The 21597-nt window shown below is 39.9% G+C and overlaps 1 protein-coding gene across 5 annotated transcripts in view; it reads right to left on the bottom strand.

Moving 5' to 3' along the window:
• The window catches only part of Bdp1 (B double prime 1, subunit of RNA polymerase III transcription initiation factor IIIB), a 92682-nt gene extending 72528 nt beyond the window's left edge, over nt 1-20154 (bottom strand). For 4 of the 5 annotated variants that reach the window (XM_013349674.2, XM_013349675.2, XM_013349672.2 and 1 more), the window contains exons 1-8: nt 19722-20154; nt 15879-16155; nt 13405-13514; nt 12194-12253; nt 8759-8890; nt 6625-6758; nt 3079-3173; nt 1664-1718 (exon numbers count right to left, since the gene is read on the bottom strand). In XM_013349674.2, coding sequence (XP_013205128.1) covers nt 1664-1718; nt 3079-3173; nt 6625-6758; nt 8759-8890; nt 12194-12253; nt 13405-13514; nt 15879-16155; nt 19722-19939 — 1081 coding nt within the window. In that variant the 5' untranslated portion in view covers nt 19940-20154. The remainder of the gene's footprint in view (nt 1-1663; nt 1719-3078; nt 3174-6624; nt 6759-8758; nt 8891-12193; nt 12254-13404; nt 13515-15878; nt 16156-19721) is intronic. The other variant, XM_026783697.1, reaches the window with a different exon arrangement.
• Nucleotides 20155-21597: the final 1443 nt, after the last annotated feature.

Genomic DNA, 21597 nt, shown 5'->3' with positions numbered 1-21597 from the left:
TCTCGAAAAACCAAAAAAAAAAATAAATAAATAAAAAAAAATAAAAAATAAAATAAAAATTAAAAAAATTGGGTAGGCACAGTGATGTATACCTTTAATTCCAGAACTTGAGGGACAGAAGCAAGTGGATCTCTGTGAGTTTGAGTCTAGTCTAGTCTGTGCAGAGTTTTCCTAGACAGCCAAGGCTAAACGGGCCCTGTCTCCTTTTACTTTCTTTTTTTTTAATTGTTTTTTTTTTTTTTGCTACATATTTTTTTCTGTTTCCCCATCTCTTTTTTAAATTTTATTTAGAATTAAATTTGGCAACACAGGTAATTTCATAGCTAAATTAACACTAACACATTAATTATGAAATGTTGATATTGGTTCATGAAAAGTATGTACCTTCTAAAACAAAAAATTACCTCAAACATAAATTTGGTTTTATTTATAGATCTCTTGTACTCTTTCTGTAGACTTACAAAAAGAAAAATGATAATAATTTTAATGAAGGTATTAGAAACTGGCTGGTTCCTACTCTCCTCTAAATCAGATCTAAATTTCAATGTTACCCATTCTTAAAGAACTTCATTGAGGCTCAATAAGCATCAAGACCCAATTCCTTTTTCTTCCAAGAACTCAATCAGTACTTGAAACTTGCATAACAATATCCCCCACCTATTTAAATTCAGGGCTCTCCAATCAGATTTCTCATCTGCCTTATTTGACAACACATCTTCAAGAGCACCCAGAACACAGCAGGTAGTCAATGCTGTTGACTCAACGACTGGCTGACAACAAACAGAGTCCACTATCGCAATCTATTTTCCATGAACTATCTCTTGAACATAATTCCTTCCCAATAAAAAACCACTCAGGGGCCAGTAGAGGGCTCAGTTTATAAAAGCACTTACTGCCAAGCCGGACACCCAAAGCGTAGCACAGAAGCACAGGATGGAAGGAAAAGACCAACTCCTATACCTTGTCCTCTGATAAGCGTTTGTGCACATCCATGCACATATGCACAGAACAGAAATTTGAAAAAGCCAATTTTTATTATCAATTACTGTATAAATTCATGGACTTAACACTCTGTTTGCTGCCAGGCAATGAATGGTAGCACCCGCCTTTAATCCCAGTACTCACTCAGGAGGCAGAGGCAGGTGGATCTCCATGATTTTGAAGCAAGCCTGGTCTACAAAGTGAGCTCCAGGACAGCCAGAGCTACACAGAGAAACCCTGTCTTAAAAAAAACAAACAAACAAAGAACAGCAGAGGCACAGTGGTGCACACCTGTAACTCCAGCACTTGGAGGCTGAGGCAAAAGGATTAAAAGTTCCAGACTAAATAGGGCAGTGGTGGCACATGCCCTTAATCCCAGCACTTGGAAGGCAGAGGCAGGCAGATCTCAGTGATTTGAGGCCAGCCTAGTTTACAAAGTGAGCTCTAGGACAGCCAGGGCACAGAGAAACCCTGTCTCAAAAAACAAAAACAAAACAAAAGCTCCAGACTAGCCTGGAATATATACAAGACCTTATCTTAAAAAAACAAAAAATGAAAAGGTTTCATCCTTAGTCTTATGCCAATACAAGGACAAGTCTAAAACACTAGAGCCAAAGACAAAGAATTGATCATTATCAACCTCTACAAACAATACTCTGTGAAGGAATTCTTTAATACTTACGAAAGGCTTTGTCTATTCTCCATCCATTTGTTTTTTCTTCACGTTTAAATTTATTCTGTTAACAACAAAAAGATCTATAGTAATGTTCTGCCATTAAACAAGGATTATTTCTAATTAGTGAGCAATAATATGAAATTCTACAAAGCACAGTATTTTGTATTAAATGGTATATTATTGCCAATAGGCTAAGTTACTTAAAGCTTTAGTTTCTTAAAAATGAGAATAGACAGCTACAAAGATGGCCCAATGGGAAAGAGCACTGGCTGCCCTTCCAAGGACATGGGTTCAATATTTAGCAGCCACATGGAGGTTCATGACATCTCTAACTACAGTTCAAAGAATTAATGCCCTCTTCTTGCCTCAAATATCGTACACATGTGATGTGTGGGCAGACGTGGACAAACAGATGGACACACAGACATGGACACACACTCCAAATAAATTTTTTGTAATGAGGATAAAAGATTCACACAAATTTTCCTCATCCTATCTTTATTATCAATAGCAGAAATAAACAATGAAAGCCAGATATACAGCATATAGTCATGGGCCAAGCTTGACAGCTTTAGTTCAACATCAAGAACTGATAGAAAGGTAGAAGAGAAGCAACTCCCACTGAGTAATCCTATTACTTGTATATATTCATTGGGTATGAGTGGCCCTATACACATACATATTTATACACACACAGACATGTAAATACGCTAGATTTTAAGAATAAAAGTTGACTAAGCCAAGCAATGGTGGTGCACGATTTTAGTGCCAGCACTCAGGAGGCAGAGGCAGGTGAACTTCTGAGATTCGGGCCAGCCTAAACTTCAGAGTGAGTTCTAGGACAGCCAAGGCTACACAGAGAAACTGTCTTAAAAGTCAGAAAAAAAATAAAATAAAAACAAAAGCTAACAAAAAAAAATTTGACTCTCACACTAAACAGATAAAATGTATAACCAATTAAGCTAACACTAACTTAATTAATCCATTGTTATTATTTCAGAGTGTTTTAAGTGTAATAGAGGGAAGTCTATTTACACTGTAAATCCAAATCCTGCCTGGGTGAGTCCGGATCAAGTCAAAGGTATTAGGCAGGGCAGGGCACTACCAGGAAATCTGGTCCTGATAAATGGAGTTCAAACTGGCTCATATCCCACCAGGTTTGAGGCAGAGTCCAGGCCTAGAATCTTACACCACACACTTCAGGAGTCCTAGAACTCATGGTGTGTGTGTGTGTGTGTGTGTGTGTGTGTGTGTGTGTGTTTCTTGTAAGATTTCTCAATCTCTCTCTCTCTCACGCATGCATGTGTGCGCACACACACAAAACATAATAAAAATAAATGAGCATGAATTAAGTTAAAAGAAAAATATCTTAGTAATTTTTTGACCCTATCTAACCAATAAATGTTATAGGTATACTTTACCTTAATTTCTATCCTTGCTCTGTGAGGAAAAAGTTGTCCAATCATAGAAAAGTCAGTTCCTACCATACTGATGGCCAAAAAGAACATATCTGTTTCTGTAAAAACAAAAGATTAACTGAAAATTAATTTTCTGTTCAGACAAAATGACGTAAGAATATTAGTTAAAAATAAGTTAGACAATATTTAACTTTATTGAAAAGAACATCAAAGAATTTTAAACACCCTAATACATTTTTTGGGGAAAAATCTCCATAGGTAAGTGTGATGATACATTCCATAATTCCAGAACTCAGGGGGCTATGGTAACAAGGACTCCTGCTCTGTACCCAAAAGGGACAACTTTGAAAATGAAGTAGATGACCCATCCAGTAGACAACTAAAAAGTTTATCCTCCCACTCCAAAGTGTCCCTAAAAGCTTGAGGATTGATCACATGTACTTGCTGGAACAAAAAGAGGGCCACCCAAGCAGGTATTAAGCCAAACTTGAGACAAAGAGGTCTCTGAAAATAGACTTTCTGAATTCAAGCAGTTGCTAGTCAGAAACAAAGGGCCAGTGCTGGCAGAGCTGCCACAGCTCCACAGCACACTGAAAAGAGTAACTAACCAATACCTGATAGGACTTAAGGCCCTATCCAAAAGATGGAATCCATCTCTAACACTGATTGAGTGACCAAGAACCTGAGTCTAGATAATCCAGGGACCTAGGGCAAAATCAAATAATATGGTCTAAAAGGAAAAAAAAAAAAGTAGCGATAAAATGTCTCCTAATGATGCAATACTCATAAATCATTTCCTTGCTCAGCCAGCCATCATCAGAGAAGCTTTCTCCTGCAACAGATGAGAACAAATATAGAGAGCCACAGCAAGATATTATTCTCAGAGTGAGAAACCTGGAACACTCAGCCCTAAATGGGATGTTTCCATCAAATCCCTTCCCTCAGAGCTCAGAGAACCCCATGGAAGAGAAGGCAGAATCTAAGAGCCAGAGCATATGTAGGACACCAAGAAATCGAGGCCCTCTAAATCAACACGAGGAAAGCTCTGATGAACTCAGACGCTGAAGAGGCATGAAGAGGGTCTGCACGGTGCTACACTTACACCATGGCTTCCAGCTTAGTGTTCTTATGGGATTCCTGAGCACACGAACGAGTGGGTTTCTGACTGTTGTGCCCTGTCTTGCACAACTTTAATGTGGCTGTTTTCGTTTTATCTTTATATTTTGTTATATTTTTTTAGAAAATGAATGAATGAATATAAACCTAGCCAGCAGGGCACAGGCAAACAATAGAACTGTCATTCATATCTGGGAGAGGGAAAACCAGTTTTCACAATGGAATGACAGTAGTTTATCAACCACTCCAGGTTAGAGCTCATGTTCAGTTACTGACCAACAAATAACAGATCCCACAGATTTGTGTGTGTGCATGTGCGTTTTTTTTGTTTGTTTGTTTGTTTGTTTGTTTGTTTTTGGTTTTTCGAGACAGGGTTTCTCTGTAGCTTTGGAGCCTGTCCTGGAACTAGCTCTGTAGACCAGGCTGGTCTCGAACTCACAGAGATCCGCCTGCCTCTGCCTCCCGAGTGCTGGGATTAAAGGCGTGCGCCACCATCGCCCGGCTGCATGTGCGTTTTTATTTGGTTACAGTTTGGTGGGTTTTGGTGTTTTTTGTTTGGGCTTTTTTTCCCCCCCCTTTTTGGGTGACATTGTATTTTGCTTTCAAGGTTTTGGGCATTTTGTTGTTGTATTGGACTTTTTTCACTTATTTTTTGAGAAAGAACTTAAAGTTGGATGGGTAGGAAGATCTGGATGAACTGTGGGAAAAGGAAGAATACGATCAAATATATTTAAATTGAGAAATTGTTTTAAATAAGAATTAAAAAACAAAAATACTAAATATAGTAGATACTGAATCTTATTGCTATCAAACAACTGTATATAATATAAAGAAGTATTTTGGAACATTAGATTTCCATAAGCCAATAAAACTTAGAAATTTTTATTAGCAAAGCTATGGTAAAATAATACTTTTTATAGACAATTGGTAAAAGTATAAATTGTTGGGGCTTCTGTGTTTGGCCACCTACAAGAAATAAAATACTCAGTGACTGGCAAAAAAAAAAAAAAGAAAGAAAAGCAGGGGGCTAGAGAGATGGCTCACAGGTTAAGAATGGTGACTGTTCTTCCAGAGGACCTGAGTTCAATTCCCAGCAACCACATGGTGGCTCACAGATCTGATGCCCTCTTCTGGCATGTAGGCAGACATGGAAACTAATAAACAAATAAATAAATAAATCTTTAAGAAAGAAAGAAAGAAAGAAAGAAAGGAAGGAAGGAAGGAAGGAAGGAAGGAAGGAAGGAAGGAAGGAAGGAAGGAAGGAAAGAAAAGCACTTAGAAAAATACTAACTAGACTGAAGGGGCTGTGGTGTTTTCTAACATGTTGAGGAGAGGGAGGGAGGAAGTGAGGAAAACGTGACAAGCCAGAAAAAAGGTATCTCAAAAAAACAAAACAAAAAATCCCCCACAGAATTGATAAGTCAGAAGGGAAGTACAGAAACTTACTTTTTGTCCTATATTCTGCCATGCTTAAAAAGTTTTCCGCAAACTATATTCTAAAAAGCAGTAAGTACCATCATGAAACATATATTAAGTACATTTTGTTGCTGTTGTATGGTTTTTTTGTTTGTTTATTTGAGGTAAAATTCTTTGCGGGGAGGGTCAAGACAGGTTTCTCTGTGTAGCCCTGACTGTCCTGGAACTCACTATGTAGACCAGACTGGCCTCAATTTCAGAGATCCACCTGCCTCTGCCTCCCGAGTGCTGGGATTAAAGGGGTGCGCCAGCATCACCAAGAGAGGTAAGATTCTTTATATAGGCCAGACTGGTCTCAAATTAATGATTGTCTGGCCTAAGAGTCCTCAATGCTTACATTCTAGGTAAGTAACTTCATTGCAGGGGACCAGCTGTAGAAATGCTAGGTGACCATGTTTTCAAGGACATGATGATTAGAAACATTGGAAACAGAATGCTCTACGGGCACACATCGTGCTTACACAGAAATACTGTCAATTAGTCACTTACTTTTTGTCCTATATTCTGTAGGACAAAATGTTGTTTCTCTGTAGAATTTGAAAAGCTTAAGAACCCAGGAAAATGGATTCTTAGAATGCTAATTCTTAGAATGATTTCTAGGGTAAAGTCAAAGACAGTAGGGGAAAAAGGGAGGGGAACCAATAAAATTAAGTGGATAAAAGACAACATGTCAGTTGACATTTTATTTACAAGTCTGATTTAATTAGAAAACATAAAATAGAGCCAGGAGGTGGGGGTGCATGTCTTTAATCCCAGCACTTTGGAAGCAGAGGCAGGCGGACCTCAATGAACTGGAGGTCAACCTGGTCTACAAAGTGAATTTCAATACAGCCAGAGCTGTTACAGAGAAACCCTGTCTCAGAGAGAGAGAGAGAAAAAAAAAAAAGATAACATAAAATAGTTCACTTCATTTAAAAAAAAAAAATCAGCATACAACTATTAATGAGAATTAGTTACCTTCATTTGACCATGGTTTTGAATAATAGTTTTTCCTGAAGCTGGAATATGTGGTTGTTGAGCCACGCTCAAATATAGGATCATTTTCCTCAACAACACAGGGACCTTTTGTTCTCAAAACTTCTACAGTTAAACTGAAAGAAAGACATTTTCAAAGAGTCACACTAAAAACAAGCATGAAAAAGAACAGATGATGAGATTTAACTGGCTGTATTTTAAAACTTATCATATCAGTAATATCAAAAATATAAAACATAATTTGAAAAAATTATATTTAAATTCAAAATACAAATTTTCTGAACATTATTCCTAAGCAGCAGACATAAATGCCAACCTGTTTTCATTACAGTGTTTCAAAATAACTTGGACTACCTAAGAAACAACACTTCTATTGCCTTTTTTTGTTTTTCTGTCTGTCTGTCTGTCTGTTTGACCAGGCTTTATGTAATCCAGGCTAGAGGACTCGCTGTGTGGCTGGGGATAGCTTAAAATTCCTGTTCATCTATCTCAACTCATGAGACTGCAGGCATGTGTCACCACAACTGGGTTTGTTTTGTTGGCTTCTATATGGCCCCTGGGCTAATATTTCTTTAATGGTTAATGACATGTAAAATCACCATCAACTATAAAAACTTATTATCAGTATTACATCTATGATTATTATAATCAAATTTAAATGTCATGTAAATTTTTACTAACTAAACTTTCAAAACCTTTCGTTTCTCTTTTTTAACTCATCCCTTATAAAATATACACTTTAGAGCTGGAGAGATTAAGCAGTTAAGAATTGCTTGATGCTTCTAATGACTTATTGTTATATCATGTATATACTGTATACTGTTATACTGTAGATCAGTGCAACCCTCAGTCTCATCTGAGAGACTGATTTGTGCAGTAGATGATGATTAACAGAGACCCACAAGGCCAAAGTGCAGTGAATATAAGAGACTACAAAATCTAAGTCCTAACACATACTCCTCCCAAGGCTCAAGAATCACTATGGGAAGGGAGGGTGAAAAAACTTTAAGAGGCAGGATAACTACAAAGAGACAGCTTCTGGACACACAGCAAGGTAGCAGCTACACATATGAACTCACAGTGACTGTAACAGAATGTACAGAACCTTTACAACTCCAAACTAGAAGAAATTCCAGCATGGACAGGGGAGTTGAGCACAAAATCCCACCCCTACCTGTGCACCAAATAGCAACCGACAGCTATTGGTAAAAGAGAGATACTTTTCTCTAAGAATAATAAAGTTGACCTAATAAAGCTGACCATGCTCTAGTGGAATACCATACATTCAAGAATATTTGAGTAGCACTCACTGGTCTTGAAGGGTATTTAAAAAAAAAAAGGGTCACAAAGGAAGAAAGTGGATCTGGAAATATGATCAAAACATGATGCACAAAACTGGAAACTCTCAAAGAATTAAAAAACAAGATGTGTATGCTTGTGTGTGTGTGTGTGTGTGTGCGCGCGCATGTGTGCATTTTTAACAAAAAAAAGTGCTTGCTGCTCTTCCAGAGGATTCAAATTCAGCTCCCAGCACCCACATCAGAAAGCTTACAACCACACATAACTCAATTTTCAAGGAATTGTCCATTACAACCATACACCCAAATACAAAATAAGTGTGAGGTATAGTGGCACTCAACTTTAATCCTAGCACTCAGGAGCAGAGAAAGGTGAATACCTGTAAAGTTAGGGACCAACCTGGACTAGAAAGTGAGTTCCAGGCCAGCCAGGGCTACACAGTGACACCCTGTCTCAAAAATATCAACAAAGTGAAACTACTACATTTGATAAAACCTAAATACCAACTTCATAACTAAGTCAATCCTAGAAATCCACCCTCAGTGGACAATAGCACACAGCTGGCTCAGCAGCCGGACTGGATTAGCAGCAGGAGAAGTAAAAGGTTGACAGGAAATAGGAGAGCGATACCATCTCGTGCAAAACATACTAAAATTACATATCAATTTAGTTTGATTTCCTTTTTACACTATTCATGATATGAATATATATGGGGGTTTATAAAGTTATTCTGACAGATTCAGAAACAGAACCTCTCCTCAACAATGTGATATGTTCTCTGCCATCATCTCCCCCTCTCCCCATCTCTTTAACTCACCTTTCTTCATCTAAAATAATAGAACCATCTTCTGCCACTTTTACTCGAGGAACCAGCAGTGGCCCATCATCCGCCCTCTCTTCCACGTCTCCATTATCATCAGCATCTTGAGTGCTCTGATTGTCTTGCCTACTAAATGTAAACAGTCATTAACTTAGCATTTCCTGAGAAGTCTGAATTCAAAACAAGTTATTAATGAGCAATAACTCAGATATTTCAAACTTTCCCTATAACTTAACTGAATAAGATAACCTGCCAGGCATGTTGGTACACAATGTAATCTTGGCACTAAGAAGGCCGACACAAAAGGACCAAAAGTTCTAGGTCAATATGGAGTTTACATTAAGAACCTGACTAAAATAAACAGATGGAAAGATGGATAAATACACAGAGAAGGGAGAAGTTATAAAATTTTCTTTCAAATTTTGTTTGGTAGCTTTTGTTTGTTTGCTTTCAGACAGGGTTTCACTGTGCAGCACTAGTTGTCCCGGAACTCACTCTGTGAGCCAGGCCGGCCTTTAGCTCAGAAATCCACCTGCCTCTGCCTCCCAAGGGCTAGGATTAAAAGTGTTCACCACCACCACTCAGATACTTGGTAGCATTTAATAAGGAATCTAAAAACATAATAATAAGAAATCTTTTCTCACTTTTAAAATAAACAAATGGTACCAGATGTGTAACTCACTGGTATATAGTCTATCTTGGGTTTGAGGCCAATAATAAAAAAAATGAATAAACGGTATCTTAAGCTGAGCATTTCTATCATGTCAAACATTTCTCGATGCTTTGTGATAAAAATGTGTAAAATCTATTTTTCTGAAATATATTTCCTGGTGTATGTTTTTGTAGTTTTTTTTTTTTTATTTTCCTAGTCTATGAGATAGGATGTTGCTATGAAGCCCTAGGTAGCCTGGTGCTCGTGCCCACCATGTGGCCCCACACTGGCTGCAGACTCAGTCTCTCACCTGCTGGGGTCACAAGGGTACACTACCTTGTCCAGCTCTCAGGTATTCCATCAGCCTACGGTGCAAAAGCCCAGAACTTCTTGCTCCTACCCAATTATAACTTGTTTTTTTAAAAGGTGAATTCAAATCTTACTTTCCACCACAATGTCAGCTTAATATTTTATTGAAGTACACATAAATTATAAATCTGGAATGATATATTTAAAAATCGGTGAGCTGATGAGATGGCTCAGTGGTTAAGTCTCTGTACAAAGCCTGAAAACCTGACTTCAGTCTCCAGAACACACACTGACTCCCACAAACTATCTTCTCACTTCCACACTCACCAGGGCATGCATGTGCCCGCATATATACACACAAATACACACAATAAATACATGTAATAAAAAATGCATTATTGTAATTGTTAACATTTGTTGCTTCAGGGGGAAAGAGGGAGAACCACAGACTTTTAAACCATGAATAAACCAAGGTGGGAAGACTACTGTCTACATTCCCTTTGCTCTTCTGAACGTTTAAAAAGCATTTATTGATTGATTGCGTGAGCAGTGTTCTCCCTTCATATATATGTCTGCACACCAGAACAGGGCACCAGATCTCATTACAGACGGCTGTGAGCCAACACATGGTTGCTGGGAATTGAACCCAGGACCTCTAGAAGAAAAGTCAGAGCTCTTAACCTCTGAGCCATCTCTCCAACACCTTATTTGAGGTTTTTACTACTTAAAGCTACTGTTTTTGTACAACAAACAACTCCATTTGCTGGGCATAGCAGTGCAGGCCTTTAGTCCTAGCACTCAGAGTTCAGGGCCTAGCATGATCTACATAGCAAGTTCTAAACTAGCCAAGGCTACATAGTGAGACCCTGTCTCATAATTCCCAATTTGAACATCTTTAATATAAAACTCGTGAGGCCAGTGAGATAAGATGCCAAGCCTGACAACCTATGTCCAATACATGGAACCCAAAAGTTAGAAGGAGAGAACTGATCCTCAGGCTGTCCTATGACCTCCACAAGTTATGGCACTCAGATGTACACACAGGCACAAATATACATGTATAAATGTAAATCATAATATCAGTCAATTACATATATATTACACAAATACTATAACCCTTTCATTATGAAAGAATCTAAGTGTGTGTGTGTGTGTGTGTGTGTGTGTGTGTGTGTGTGTGTGTGTGTGTGGTTTTGAGACAGGTTCTCCCTATGTACCTGCTGTGTGGCAATTTCCTATAGAACCTTCTCAGTGGATGAGAAGCTTAAGACATGGGATGTTCTTAAAGAAGCATGTTAAGCTCAGGAGCTAACAACTCAAAGGCTTCAGGAAGTCCCTAAAACCGACCTTCCCTCTCCAAGTGCATATAAGCAGTAAAGACTCAGAAACCCTCTTGGATAAGCCAAGCCACCTAGAAGAGAGTGGACCAATGGAGCTGTGATGTCTAAAAGACACTCTCCAACCTGCTGAACTGCCTTCAAGCTGTGCAGTGCCAGGTTCTCAGCTTTCATGAGTCATCGTCCAAGCTGGGTTGGGCTCTGATGATGCAGCTGTCTTTGAAATAACTTATAATCCAGTGAGTAACCTCTCACTCGTATTCCTGACAATGAACACCCATAAAATTCATTGGTTAACCAAGCTGGTATCCTTATGAGTCTGTCACCAGCCCCTTACCTGGGACAAGTAGACATTTATTCATATCTCTCCAGGAATGTCACGAGTCAGTCGTCCACACTGGCCTTGACCTTGAGATCCTCCTGCCTCAGCCTCTCAAGGACTGAGATTAGACACGAGTTACCAGGAGCAGCTACAGCTTCTATATTTCTTTTTTTTTCTTTTTTCTTTTTTGAGAGAGTGTTTCTCTATTAGCCTTGGCTACCCTAATAGCTTCTATTCTTAAATGAGTCTATTTTCAGGAGCCAATCAAATATAAATAGTACAACAGAAAGATTCATTTGAGGCTGGGGGTAGGGGTGTTCCGTGGATAAACTGTTTATCCAGAAGCATGAGGAATTGAGTTTGGATCCTAAAAACCATGTAAAAGATGGACAGGACTAATAGGCAGCATTCAAAAATCATAGACAAGGGATTTCGATGATAAGCTGACTAGATAGACAACTCAAAATCAGAAGAGACCTTGCCTCAATCAAGAGTAACTGAGTAAGACAAGTACATGTGCCTATACAAGACACACATGTATAAACACACAACACACTGCACCTGTAAGAAAAGAAAGGAAGAGAGGAAGGTAGGGGGAGGGGAAGGGGGAGAGAGAGAGAGAGAGAAGAAAGGAAAGAAGGAAGGAAAAGGGGGAAAAAGGAAGGAAGGACATTAGACTTCACTTTAAAAGTGTATCCAATGGTGGGTGTAACTCAGTGGTGAGGCACCTGTGTGTAGTCCCAATTTGGTGCCCAGCAACAACAGAAAGGCACCTAAACAACATATGTAAAAGAGCAAGATAAGATGCTCACTCTCTTGCCGGGGTAGGAGCCAAGGATTTTTCGGTTTTCTTTTCTTGTTCCACTGAAGAACTGTTAAGTGCAAATAAAAGAATACTTTTAAATAAATTGATATTTTATCAATTCTATCTATAGGATTATATCTATAATTATATCAATTATATCTACAACCAAAAAAATATATTAGCTTCTATTTTTATGTTTTCTTTTTATTTTATGTGCATTATTGTTTTATCATGGGTGTCGGGTTTACTGGAGCTGGAGTTACTGACAGTTGTGAGCGGCTGTGTGGGTGCTGGGAATTGAACCCAGGTCCTCTGGAAGAGCAGTCAGTGCTCTTAACCACTGAGCCATCTTTCCAGCCCCCCTATTTTTAATACAATATACTAAAACATCTCATTAAAATGTTCAGCAATCATTTTTCCCTGTGCCTGGGAAATGAGCTCAGTGAAGGCTGAGAATTAACTTGATTCCCAGCACACATCCCAACCTAAATAAATAGATAAAAAACTCATCAAGCACCAATATCTGCTGTGGCCTAAATCAGAAATGTTTTTACCCGCTAATTCCTTAGTGAAGAGAGACTCTCAGCTCTAGGAAATGAAGCAACCTAGGTGGCTCATCTCCAGCCAATAGCTGTCAAACTCAAACTTATGTTTCTTGCCCTTCCTTCAATGAGGCCAACAAAGACCAGGTAAACGTAAAAGACACTTATACTGAAAAAATACACTAATTCCATATCCTACACCACCAAAATCACAATGAACAGATTTCCAGGATTTCTACCTTCTATCTCAGGCTAACTTTAATTAAAGAATTAAAGCTTTGTTCATGAAGGACTTGTTACTCAAACTGTACCGTTACTAATGTATAGGGCATAAAAACTAAAGATTCCTTTCTATAGCATTATAGTACATAAGAAATACAAGTTACACTCTATCCTGATAATTAAAACAATAAAGGAACCCCTTTTCATCTTGGAGATAAAGGAAGAGCATCATTATCATCCCAGAAAGTATCACTTGATAGAGCACGATTGAGTACCGCACGTGGGAAGAGCATCAGCTTAGACCTCAGTACCCCAGGAGAAAAATGTTATCTATACTCATTTTGTTAGAAATTTTATTTTATCAACAAGCTTCCAAAAAACATGAAACTGTACTCTAAAAGTGCCATATCACTATATACCCAATGAAATTAAAGCACAAATAAATTCTACTTACGTCATTGGATTGTTATCTGGCAGGTAATATATGAAGTCTCTCATGGTCATTTTTGAACGATCTGGTGGCCTCTGGCTTTCATTTGTAGCAAATTTGTTTTTCCACTGTTTCTATATACAGAGATTTTATGAACAAAATAATTTCAGACACAGTAAACTCAAATACACAACCCACTGACTTAAAGTGCTTTAATATTACTATAATTATACCTAATTTTAAGAAATCATTTATAACCTGAATGTTGTATTATACAATACCCTTAGTAGTTTTTCTTTTTCCTTAGTAGCATTTTAAAATAAAGCAGAATTAAAGTTTTTATTACAGATGTTTTATGATGATGTAATTTGATTTGTGTGTATGCACGCGTGTGTGAGCATGGGTAGATGTGCCCATGCCCCAGGGAGGCCAGAAAAGGCCACCGAGTGTCACCCTATATCACTCTCTACGTAAATCTTTTGAGGCAAGGGCTTACATCTTAGCTAGAGTAGAAATCAGCAAGACCCAGTGATCCTAGCCCGTCTCAGAGGTGAGATTACAGCCATTTGTGGGATGCCCAACTTGTTACATAGGTGCTAGGATCCAAGATCGTAAAGCAAGCACTTTTAACCAGTGAACCACCTCTCCAAACCCTTATCTTAATTAAAGATATTTTACCATGGGCTTCACAGCAAGAGTTAAGATGGAGAGGCACTCTGAAGACAGTTACCAAACCTAAGAGAGCATGGATAAAAGTTTCTCAAAGATGAATCACCTCTTAACAATTTTTAAAATCCAAGAAGTTGGGAGCTAGGGAGATGGCTCAGCGGTTAAGAGCACTGACTGCTCTTCCAGAGGTCCTGAGTTCAAAATTCCCAGCAAGCACATGGTGGCTCACAACCATCTATAGTGAGATCTGGTGCCCTCTTCTGACATAAAGTCATACATGCAGATAGAGCATTCACATACATCGAAAGAAGGAAGGAAGGAAGGAAGGAAGGAAGGAAGGAAGGAAGGAAGGAAGGAGAGAGAAAAAAATCCAAAAAATTGGAACTAGATAAAAAGCTCTGCGTATACAATTCTGTTTATTGAAGCTAGGAATATGGCTCGATGTAAAGCACCTGCCTCGCATATATGAGGTCCAGAGTTCAATCCCCAACACTACCAAAATGAGGTGTTCTGTAATTAGCTAAAACAGCTGACATTTGTTGTTCACTACTTTCTAAACACTAAAACACATTAGTTCAAATGCATGAATAATAAATCTTCAAAATCCTCCAGTGAGGTTTTAGTATCATTATTGGTAATATTCTACAGAGAAGGAGAAACAGAGATACAAAAAAGACTAAGCCGCCCAACATCACACTGCTAGTAAGGGATGAAGCCTACATTTCTAACTCCAAAGCCAGCTTTATTCCTGTTCCACTGTATACCGTGCCTCATTAAAAGAGTCACACTCTTATTATATGCACTGCGTAAGGTTTTTGGCCATAGTTCAATTTAAAATATTCACATTTGCTTGATTATACTTATTTTAATTCAAATTACTCCACATCGCTTAGACATTTTTATGGAAACTATTTTCATATGCTTGTGTATCTATCTGCATGTTCATAAAAAACTTACTTTTTATTATCACCAAAACTAGTGAAAAATTTAAATGAATAAAATAATTTTAAAATGACTATCAAGGAAAATGTGATGATACAAGATATGGATGGCTGGGTCAGTAAGATGGTCTTGACTACAGAGTGAGTTACACATTGAGTCACAACTGCCCCCCCAAAAAACCCTGAAAATTAATAAACAGTAATAATAATAAAGTCTATCAGTTGAAAAAAAAAGTAAATTTACAAGGTTAACTTTGAAGCACAAATAATAAAAACCCAGAGACAGATACTGGGGTTCAACTTGAAGATCAGAGAAGCAAAGCAGCCAACCACTAGAGAGACCTTTTACCTCTGCCAAAAATTCAGACCCAAAAGGCAAGATTCTGTCTCCATGAATCCTCAGACTCCATATTCTCCTGAGTTCCTGTCTCTTCCCCTTTACAGTTCTCTCTCTGTCCAGCCACATCACTCCTGTCTCCACCTCCCTAATGCTGGGATTAAAGGCATGGGATCCCAAATGCTGGAATCACCTTTGTGTTAGTTCTGTTTCTTCTTTACACAGATTCAATCTCGTGCAGCCCAGGGTGGCCTTGTACTCACAGAGATCCCTCTGTCTCCGAGTTGTGGGACTAAAGGTGTGTGCATTGTTGCCTGGCTATGTAGCTGACTAGTATGGCTGCTTTGTCCTCTGAGCTTCGGGCAAGCTTTATTTATTAAAACACAAATAATATACCACTCTATTACTTTGTATTATACAAGATGTTATGTTACACGAGTCATTATCTGGTATTATTTTCCCATCCATTTCAACACATACCTCTTTTTCTTCTAAAGCTAAATATAGAAATCTAGCAGGCAGCATCTAAATTTTGCGTTTCTTCAACTTACCTTCTCTTTTCTCAACTCTTCTTTCAGCATCTCTCTCAGTTTCCTGGCCTTGTATATTCGGTATCTATCTGAACACGGGGGCTTGTCTTTAGCTGGAGCAGGGCTGGGCTGCAGAGCATCGTGGTTAACTGCAGACAAGGGTTGACACTGTGAAGGAACACTGACAGTAGGCTTCGCAAGACTAGAAGTGCTTGGCACTCGCTTTCTTCTCTGAGAAACAGTAGAGGATGGTTTGCTGGACTCTTCAACATTATTTTCATCACCAGTCTTTGCATCACTGTTGAAATATAAAAGACAGAGTGGACGTCATGAATCTTATGCTAGTTTTAAAACTATAGTAAGGTCTCCAAACAGAAAAAATGGATAAAAACATGATTTCTCAGATTTATGTTGATTACAACAGAGTTGCAATTGACTTGTTTAAAACTTTCTTAGCCGGATGTGAGAGCTCACACACTATTCCCAGCAAAGGGAAGCTGAGGCAGACAGACTGCCATGAGTCTGAAGCCAAGCAGCTTAAGCTACCTACCAGGTAAGACTATCTCAGAACAAAGCACGGCTGCTGAGAGGGATAAATGTACTTTTACTCCTCCAGGACCAGAATGGCACAAAAACACCCGGAACTCTAGCTCCATAGATCCCACACTTTCTGTCCTCCATGGACACCTGCACACACATGACATTCACACACACCCTCACACACACACACACAAAATCTTCAAACGACAAAAAATAAACTAATAGTTTTTGTGCATGTAAATTCTAAGAAGTCTGTTTAAGTTAATCTTTTTCAAACTTCAATCCCTAAGCCCAACATAAAACATTAATAACATGCTGAGCACGAAACAACAGCTAAGACAGAACAAGGCTTAATTAGCAAATTTTTAATAAATAAACAGCTGAGAGGTTTGGACATTTTTGTTTTGCTACATGTCTGTAGTCGCAATACTGAGGAAGTGGAAGCAGAAGGATCAGAAAAGTTTACAATCATCCTCAACATACGAGTTGAGGCTATCTTAGGCTACATGAGACCCTAGCTCAAAAAACAGGAGAAAAAAAAAAGAACTAGTCATATTGACTATGGTACAGATCAGATATAAGTCTCTCAGAAATGGGCTGACGTCACGACTCAAGATTAAGAAAGAGCACTGGCTGCTTGGGTTCAATTCCCAGAACCCAGATGTAGCTCACAACTGTCTGTAACTCCAGTTCCAGGGTATCTAACATCCTCTTCTAGTTTCCATGAGCACCAGGCATGCAAGTGGTGCACAAAGGCAAACATCCACATGCATAAAATTTCTTAAAAGCAAAAAGCCAGGGACAGTGGTGTACACCTTCAGTCACATCACAGAGGCAGGCAGATCTCTGAGTTCAAGCCCAGCCTGCTCTACAGAGAGTTCCAGGACAGTCACAGAGAAACCCTGTCTCAGAAAGCAAAAAAAGAAAGAAACCAGAGGTGAAGTTGAATAGCAATAACATCTACTTCTAATAACATACTTTAGCAGACAGGATAACTATGGTTGACAATTTTTATCACAAGATTGTTATAGAAAAGATCTGGAATGATCAACACAAAGAAATAATAAACTTTTAAAGTGATATATCATACCATGACACATTCCAAATACATACCGAAATAACACATCATACTCCATAAATAAGTACTATCATTTAACACTGAAAAGGGGGTATAGGGGCTTGAGAGATGGCTCATTGGTTAAGAGCACTGGCTGCTCTTTCAGAGGACCCTGGCTCAATTCCCAGCACCCACATGGCAGCTCACAACTGTCTGTAACTCCAGTTCTAAGGGATCTGATACCTTCACATAAACATACATTCATACAAGGCAAAACACTAATGCAGATAGATAGATAGATAAACAGATAGATAGATAGACAGACAGACAGACAGACAGACAGACAGACTGACTGACTGACTTTAGGGGGGAGATATAAATCAAGATTTTAAGTCTATTTTTATCTTATCATTACTTTTATATAAAGTTGAAGCTATCTTAACGTCTGGTATAATCTTTCTAAAAAGACTTTTAATTTAAACTCTTTTCCTAAAGCTGAAGACAGATAAAACTCAATGGTAGACTGCTTGCCTAATATGCACAAAGCCCTGGGGTTCAGCAAAAACTGTGACCCTTAAAACAATGTAACACATCAACCACTGGCATTTTCTACATTAAATGCACACTCTGTTGGTTTCTACAACTAGCAAAAACCCAGAACAAAATGGTCTCATCAAATAAGGAAAAAGGACTTGGGATGTAGCTAAGCTGGCTGAGTGCTTGGGCGGCATGCATAGAGGCCTGGCTTCCATCGCCTGTGCCACAGGAACCAGGCACAGCTGCACACATCTGCCACTTCAGCATTCAGAAGGCACAGCAGTGGGATCAGGAATTCAAGGGCATCTCCTCATGCACAGTCAGTTCTAGGCCAGCCTGAACTACATGAAAATTCTCTCTTAAAAAAAAAAAAAGAAAGAAAAACTGCTGGACATGGTGGCACATGCTTTTAATCCCAGTACTCAGAAGGCAGAGGCGATGGATCTCTTTGTTCCAGGCAAGTCAAAGCTACATAGTGAAATCCTGCCTAAAAAACCAAAACAAAACAAAAACCAACAACAAATTTATGTGTGTGTGTAAATAATCTAGACATCTTAGGACCATGGCCTAAGGGCAATTTATAAACGATCAATCATCATGCATTCCGACACAGCTAACAAAAATATCCAAACCACTTTGAGTAATGATGACCAACACTAGTATTTTCATTCTAAGTAGAAACTTGGAAATATGGAGAATCATTGAAATATCAAAATAACACAGAGCACCAACTCAGATCACAGAAGAAACGCTGTTGCTATGCAAACGTAATTTGTACCATCTCCCTGTCACTCAACGTGATTAGCAGTTTACTGGCTTCTTCCTCTGTGTAATAGAAAAACTGCAATCATTATACCATCACCTTTCCTTGTTTTGTTTTTTGAGACAGCGTCTACATAATCCTGACTGTTCTACAACTCACTCCGTAGACCAGGCTGGCCTCGAACTCACGGAGATCCACCTGCCTCAGCCTCTCGATTGCTAGGACTAAATGCATGCGGACTACACCTGGTTCTTGTCACTTTTTTTGAAATTAGTAAATTTGGAGGAACTACTCTTCCATGTCATTCTCAAAACAGTTTATAAAATCATATCTGATCTCAAAATACTGCCCCAAAGGAGGTACTACTGACATCTAAGAGAGGAATAAATTTTCACTGAGGACAGCCTACTTTAAATTCTTAAACTAAGAAGTAGAGTCCTGCATTCAAATATGGTATTTGACGCTAAAGCAAGGCGTCTTAATTCGGGAAACATTGTAACTATAAAGGAGTACACACTCAAACCAAAATAAGCAACCTGAGTTTGACAAATTCTGCAGGTGTGGCTCTAACAGGGCGCTTGCCTGACACGCATGAGGCGCTGGGGTTCAACTGCATCAGCGCGTGGAGGGGTAAAAAGAAATTCAAGTAACATTGGTGTTCTCCTTTTAAAAATAAATATTCACAAAATAAAAATCCCAAAATGCTTTCCGAGTAAAGTGCTCCAGGAGAATTAAATTCCTAGTGATAGTGTGCCTATTCGTGAATTCAAAATTGTGAAACCTGAATTCCCATCCCTGTAAAAAAAAAAAAAGGGGGGGGGGTCTCCTCGAGAATCATGACAGAATCAGCAGTCACACCTTCTGATCAGGGAATTAAACTGCAGCTAGGAGTGGTTTCGTCCAGCTCAAGCCAAAGGCTTGCTGCAGACGAGGTACTCCGCTTCATGCTCGTTCTATAAGACCATACCTGCTCCTGGGAGCCTTTTCCTGGGGCTCCGCTCCTCCGGAAGCCACCGCAGGCGCAGGCACATCTGTGGGCTCCGCTGGCTTCGGAGCGGACTCGGTGGCAGGCTCGGGAGGCCTGGGAGCCTCCTGTACACGTTGGGGATTAGGAGCGGCGGAGCCCCTGGAGCCTCCACCAGGCCTGACATTCGGCTTCACGCTAAGGCGTGCCCTGCGGAACATGGCGGAGCCAGGGGGCCGGGAGCGGCGGCTCCACAGCCGTGCTCAGCCCAGAGCCCCGGCCGCTGCCCGAGGGCTCGGACCCTCGGCCTCCCACACGGCCACAATCACCAGCCCAGCGCTGGCTACCGCAATTTCGCGCCCCCTCCGCCTCCTCCGCTCTCCCGCCACCGCCTCCTCTTCATGACCCTGCCACACTGATAGCTAAGTTTCTCCTCCCCGCGGCCCGGCTCGCAAAGAGGCGCCGGAAATCATAGCGTAATCAAACTGCGCCGCGGCTGACGTCACGCTGCGGGCGCCGGGAACCATAGCAACTGCAACGCTCTGTAGCTTCGGTTACCTGTGAAGCAGAGATTTTGAACTCAACTAGATATTCCTTCTTCTGTAAAACGGCGGGGGTTGTTGAAAAAAGAGTAGGGAAGCAGCTCGATCTTCAGACTCAAACTTGTAAAACACCCCAACTCCCAAACCCCGCCCGCGCGGTGCTGGAGTTTGAACCCAAGGCCCCTAGCATAATCGGTATGCACGGTACCACAGAACTTCACCCCGAGCCCACTTAACAGAATCTTTTATGGACTATTAAGGAGTTCTAGAGAAAAGGAAAAGTGTGCAAAAATGCAAAGCCTGGTGGTGCATTGGAAGACTTAGTCTAGTTGTTACCCTTGCATTGGGGAAAACTTTCTTGGAATAGAGCTGCAAACTGCTATGGTTCCAGTAACGTTGTGGTACTCCCTGGCTCCCTCCAGGAGTACCCTTTGTACTCCCTTTGTACACAACCTCTAACCTTACAGGGAGGTCACGACAAGTTCCAGGCCAGCACGGACTATCTAGGAAGACCTTATCTCAAAAAGACAATAAAATAGTTTGAGAGAAGTGCCTTACCACCAGCTCGTACCCAGAGCATAGATAGACACTGGTTTTGTTTTTGAGACAGGGTCTGGGTCTCTCTCTCTCTCTCTCTCTCTCTCTCTCTCTCTCTCTCTCTCTCTCTCTCTTTTTAAGAATTACGTATTTAAGCCGGGTGATGGTGGCGCACGCCTTTAATCCCAGTACTCGGGAGTTCGAGACCAGCCTGGTCTACAAGCTAGTTCCAGGACAGGCTCCAAAGCCACAAAGAAACCTTGTCTCAAAAAAAAAAAAAAAAAAAAAGAATTACGTATTTATTAGGTACAGTGTTCTGCCTGCATGCGTACCTATACAACAAAAGAGGGCACCAGATCTCATTACAGATGGAAGTGAGCCACTAAGGGGTTGCTGGGAATTGAACTCAGGACCTTTGGGAAAAAAGTCACAGCTCTTAACCACTGAGCCATCTCTCCAGTCCCAAGGCAGGGTCTCTTATAGCCAAGACTGGCCTTCAGTTCTTGGTCCTGCTGCCTCCACATGCTGAGTGCTGAGATTACAGGCATGCATGTGTTACCCATGCCCTGCTAGAAAGAAAAACAAGTTTATGAGTATGGAGGGTTTGTGCTGTGTGTAGGTGCCCAGGGGAGCCAGAGAGTTACCGGTGTTTCTCAGACTCCTGATGTAGCTGCTGGGAACCAAAAAGTGCCCACTGGAACAGCAGAAAGTGATCCTAACAAGTGAACCATCTCTCTAACTCCCCGCCTCTACTGAGAAATTTTAAATTGAGTAAAACAATTCTTTTTTTTTTTTTTTTT

The sequence above is a fragment of the Microtus ochrogaster genome, chromosome 19 (genome assembly GCF_000317375.1).
Source record: "Microtus ochrogaster isolate Prairie Vole_2 chromosome 19, MicOch1.0, whole genome shotgun sequence".
NCBI lineage: Eukaryota > Metazoa > Chordata > Mammalia > Rodentia > Cricetidae > Microtus > Microtus ochrogaster.
The sequence above is the reverse complement of the archived record's forward strand: the minus strand, read 5'-3'. Positions and strand labels throughout refer to the sequence as shown.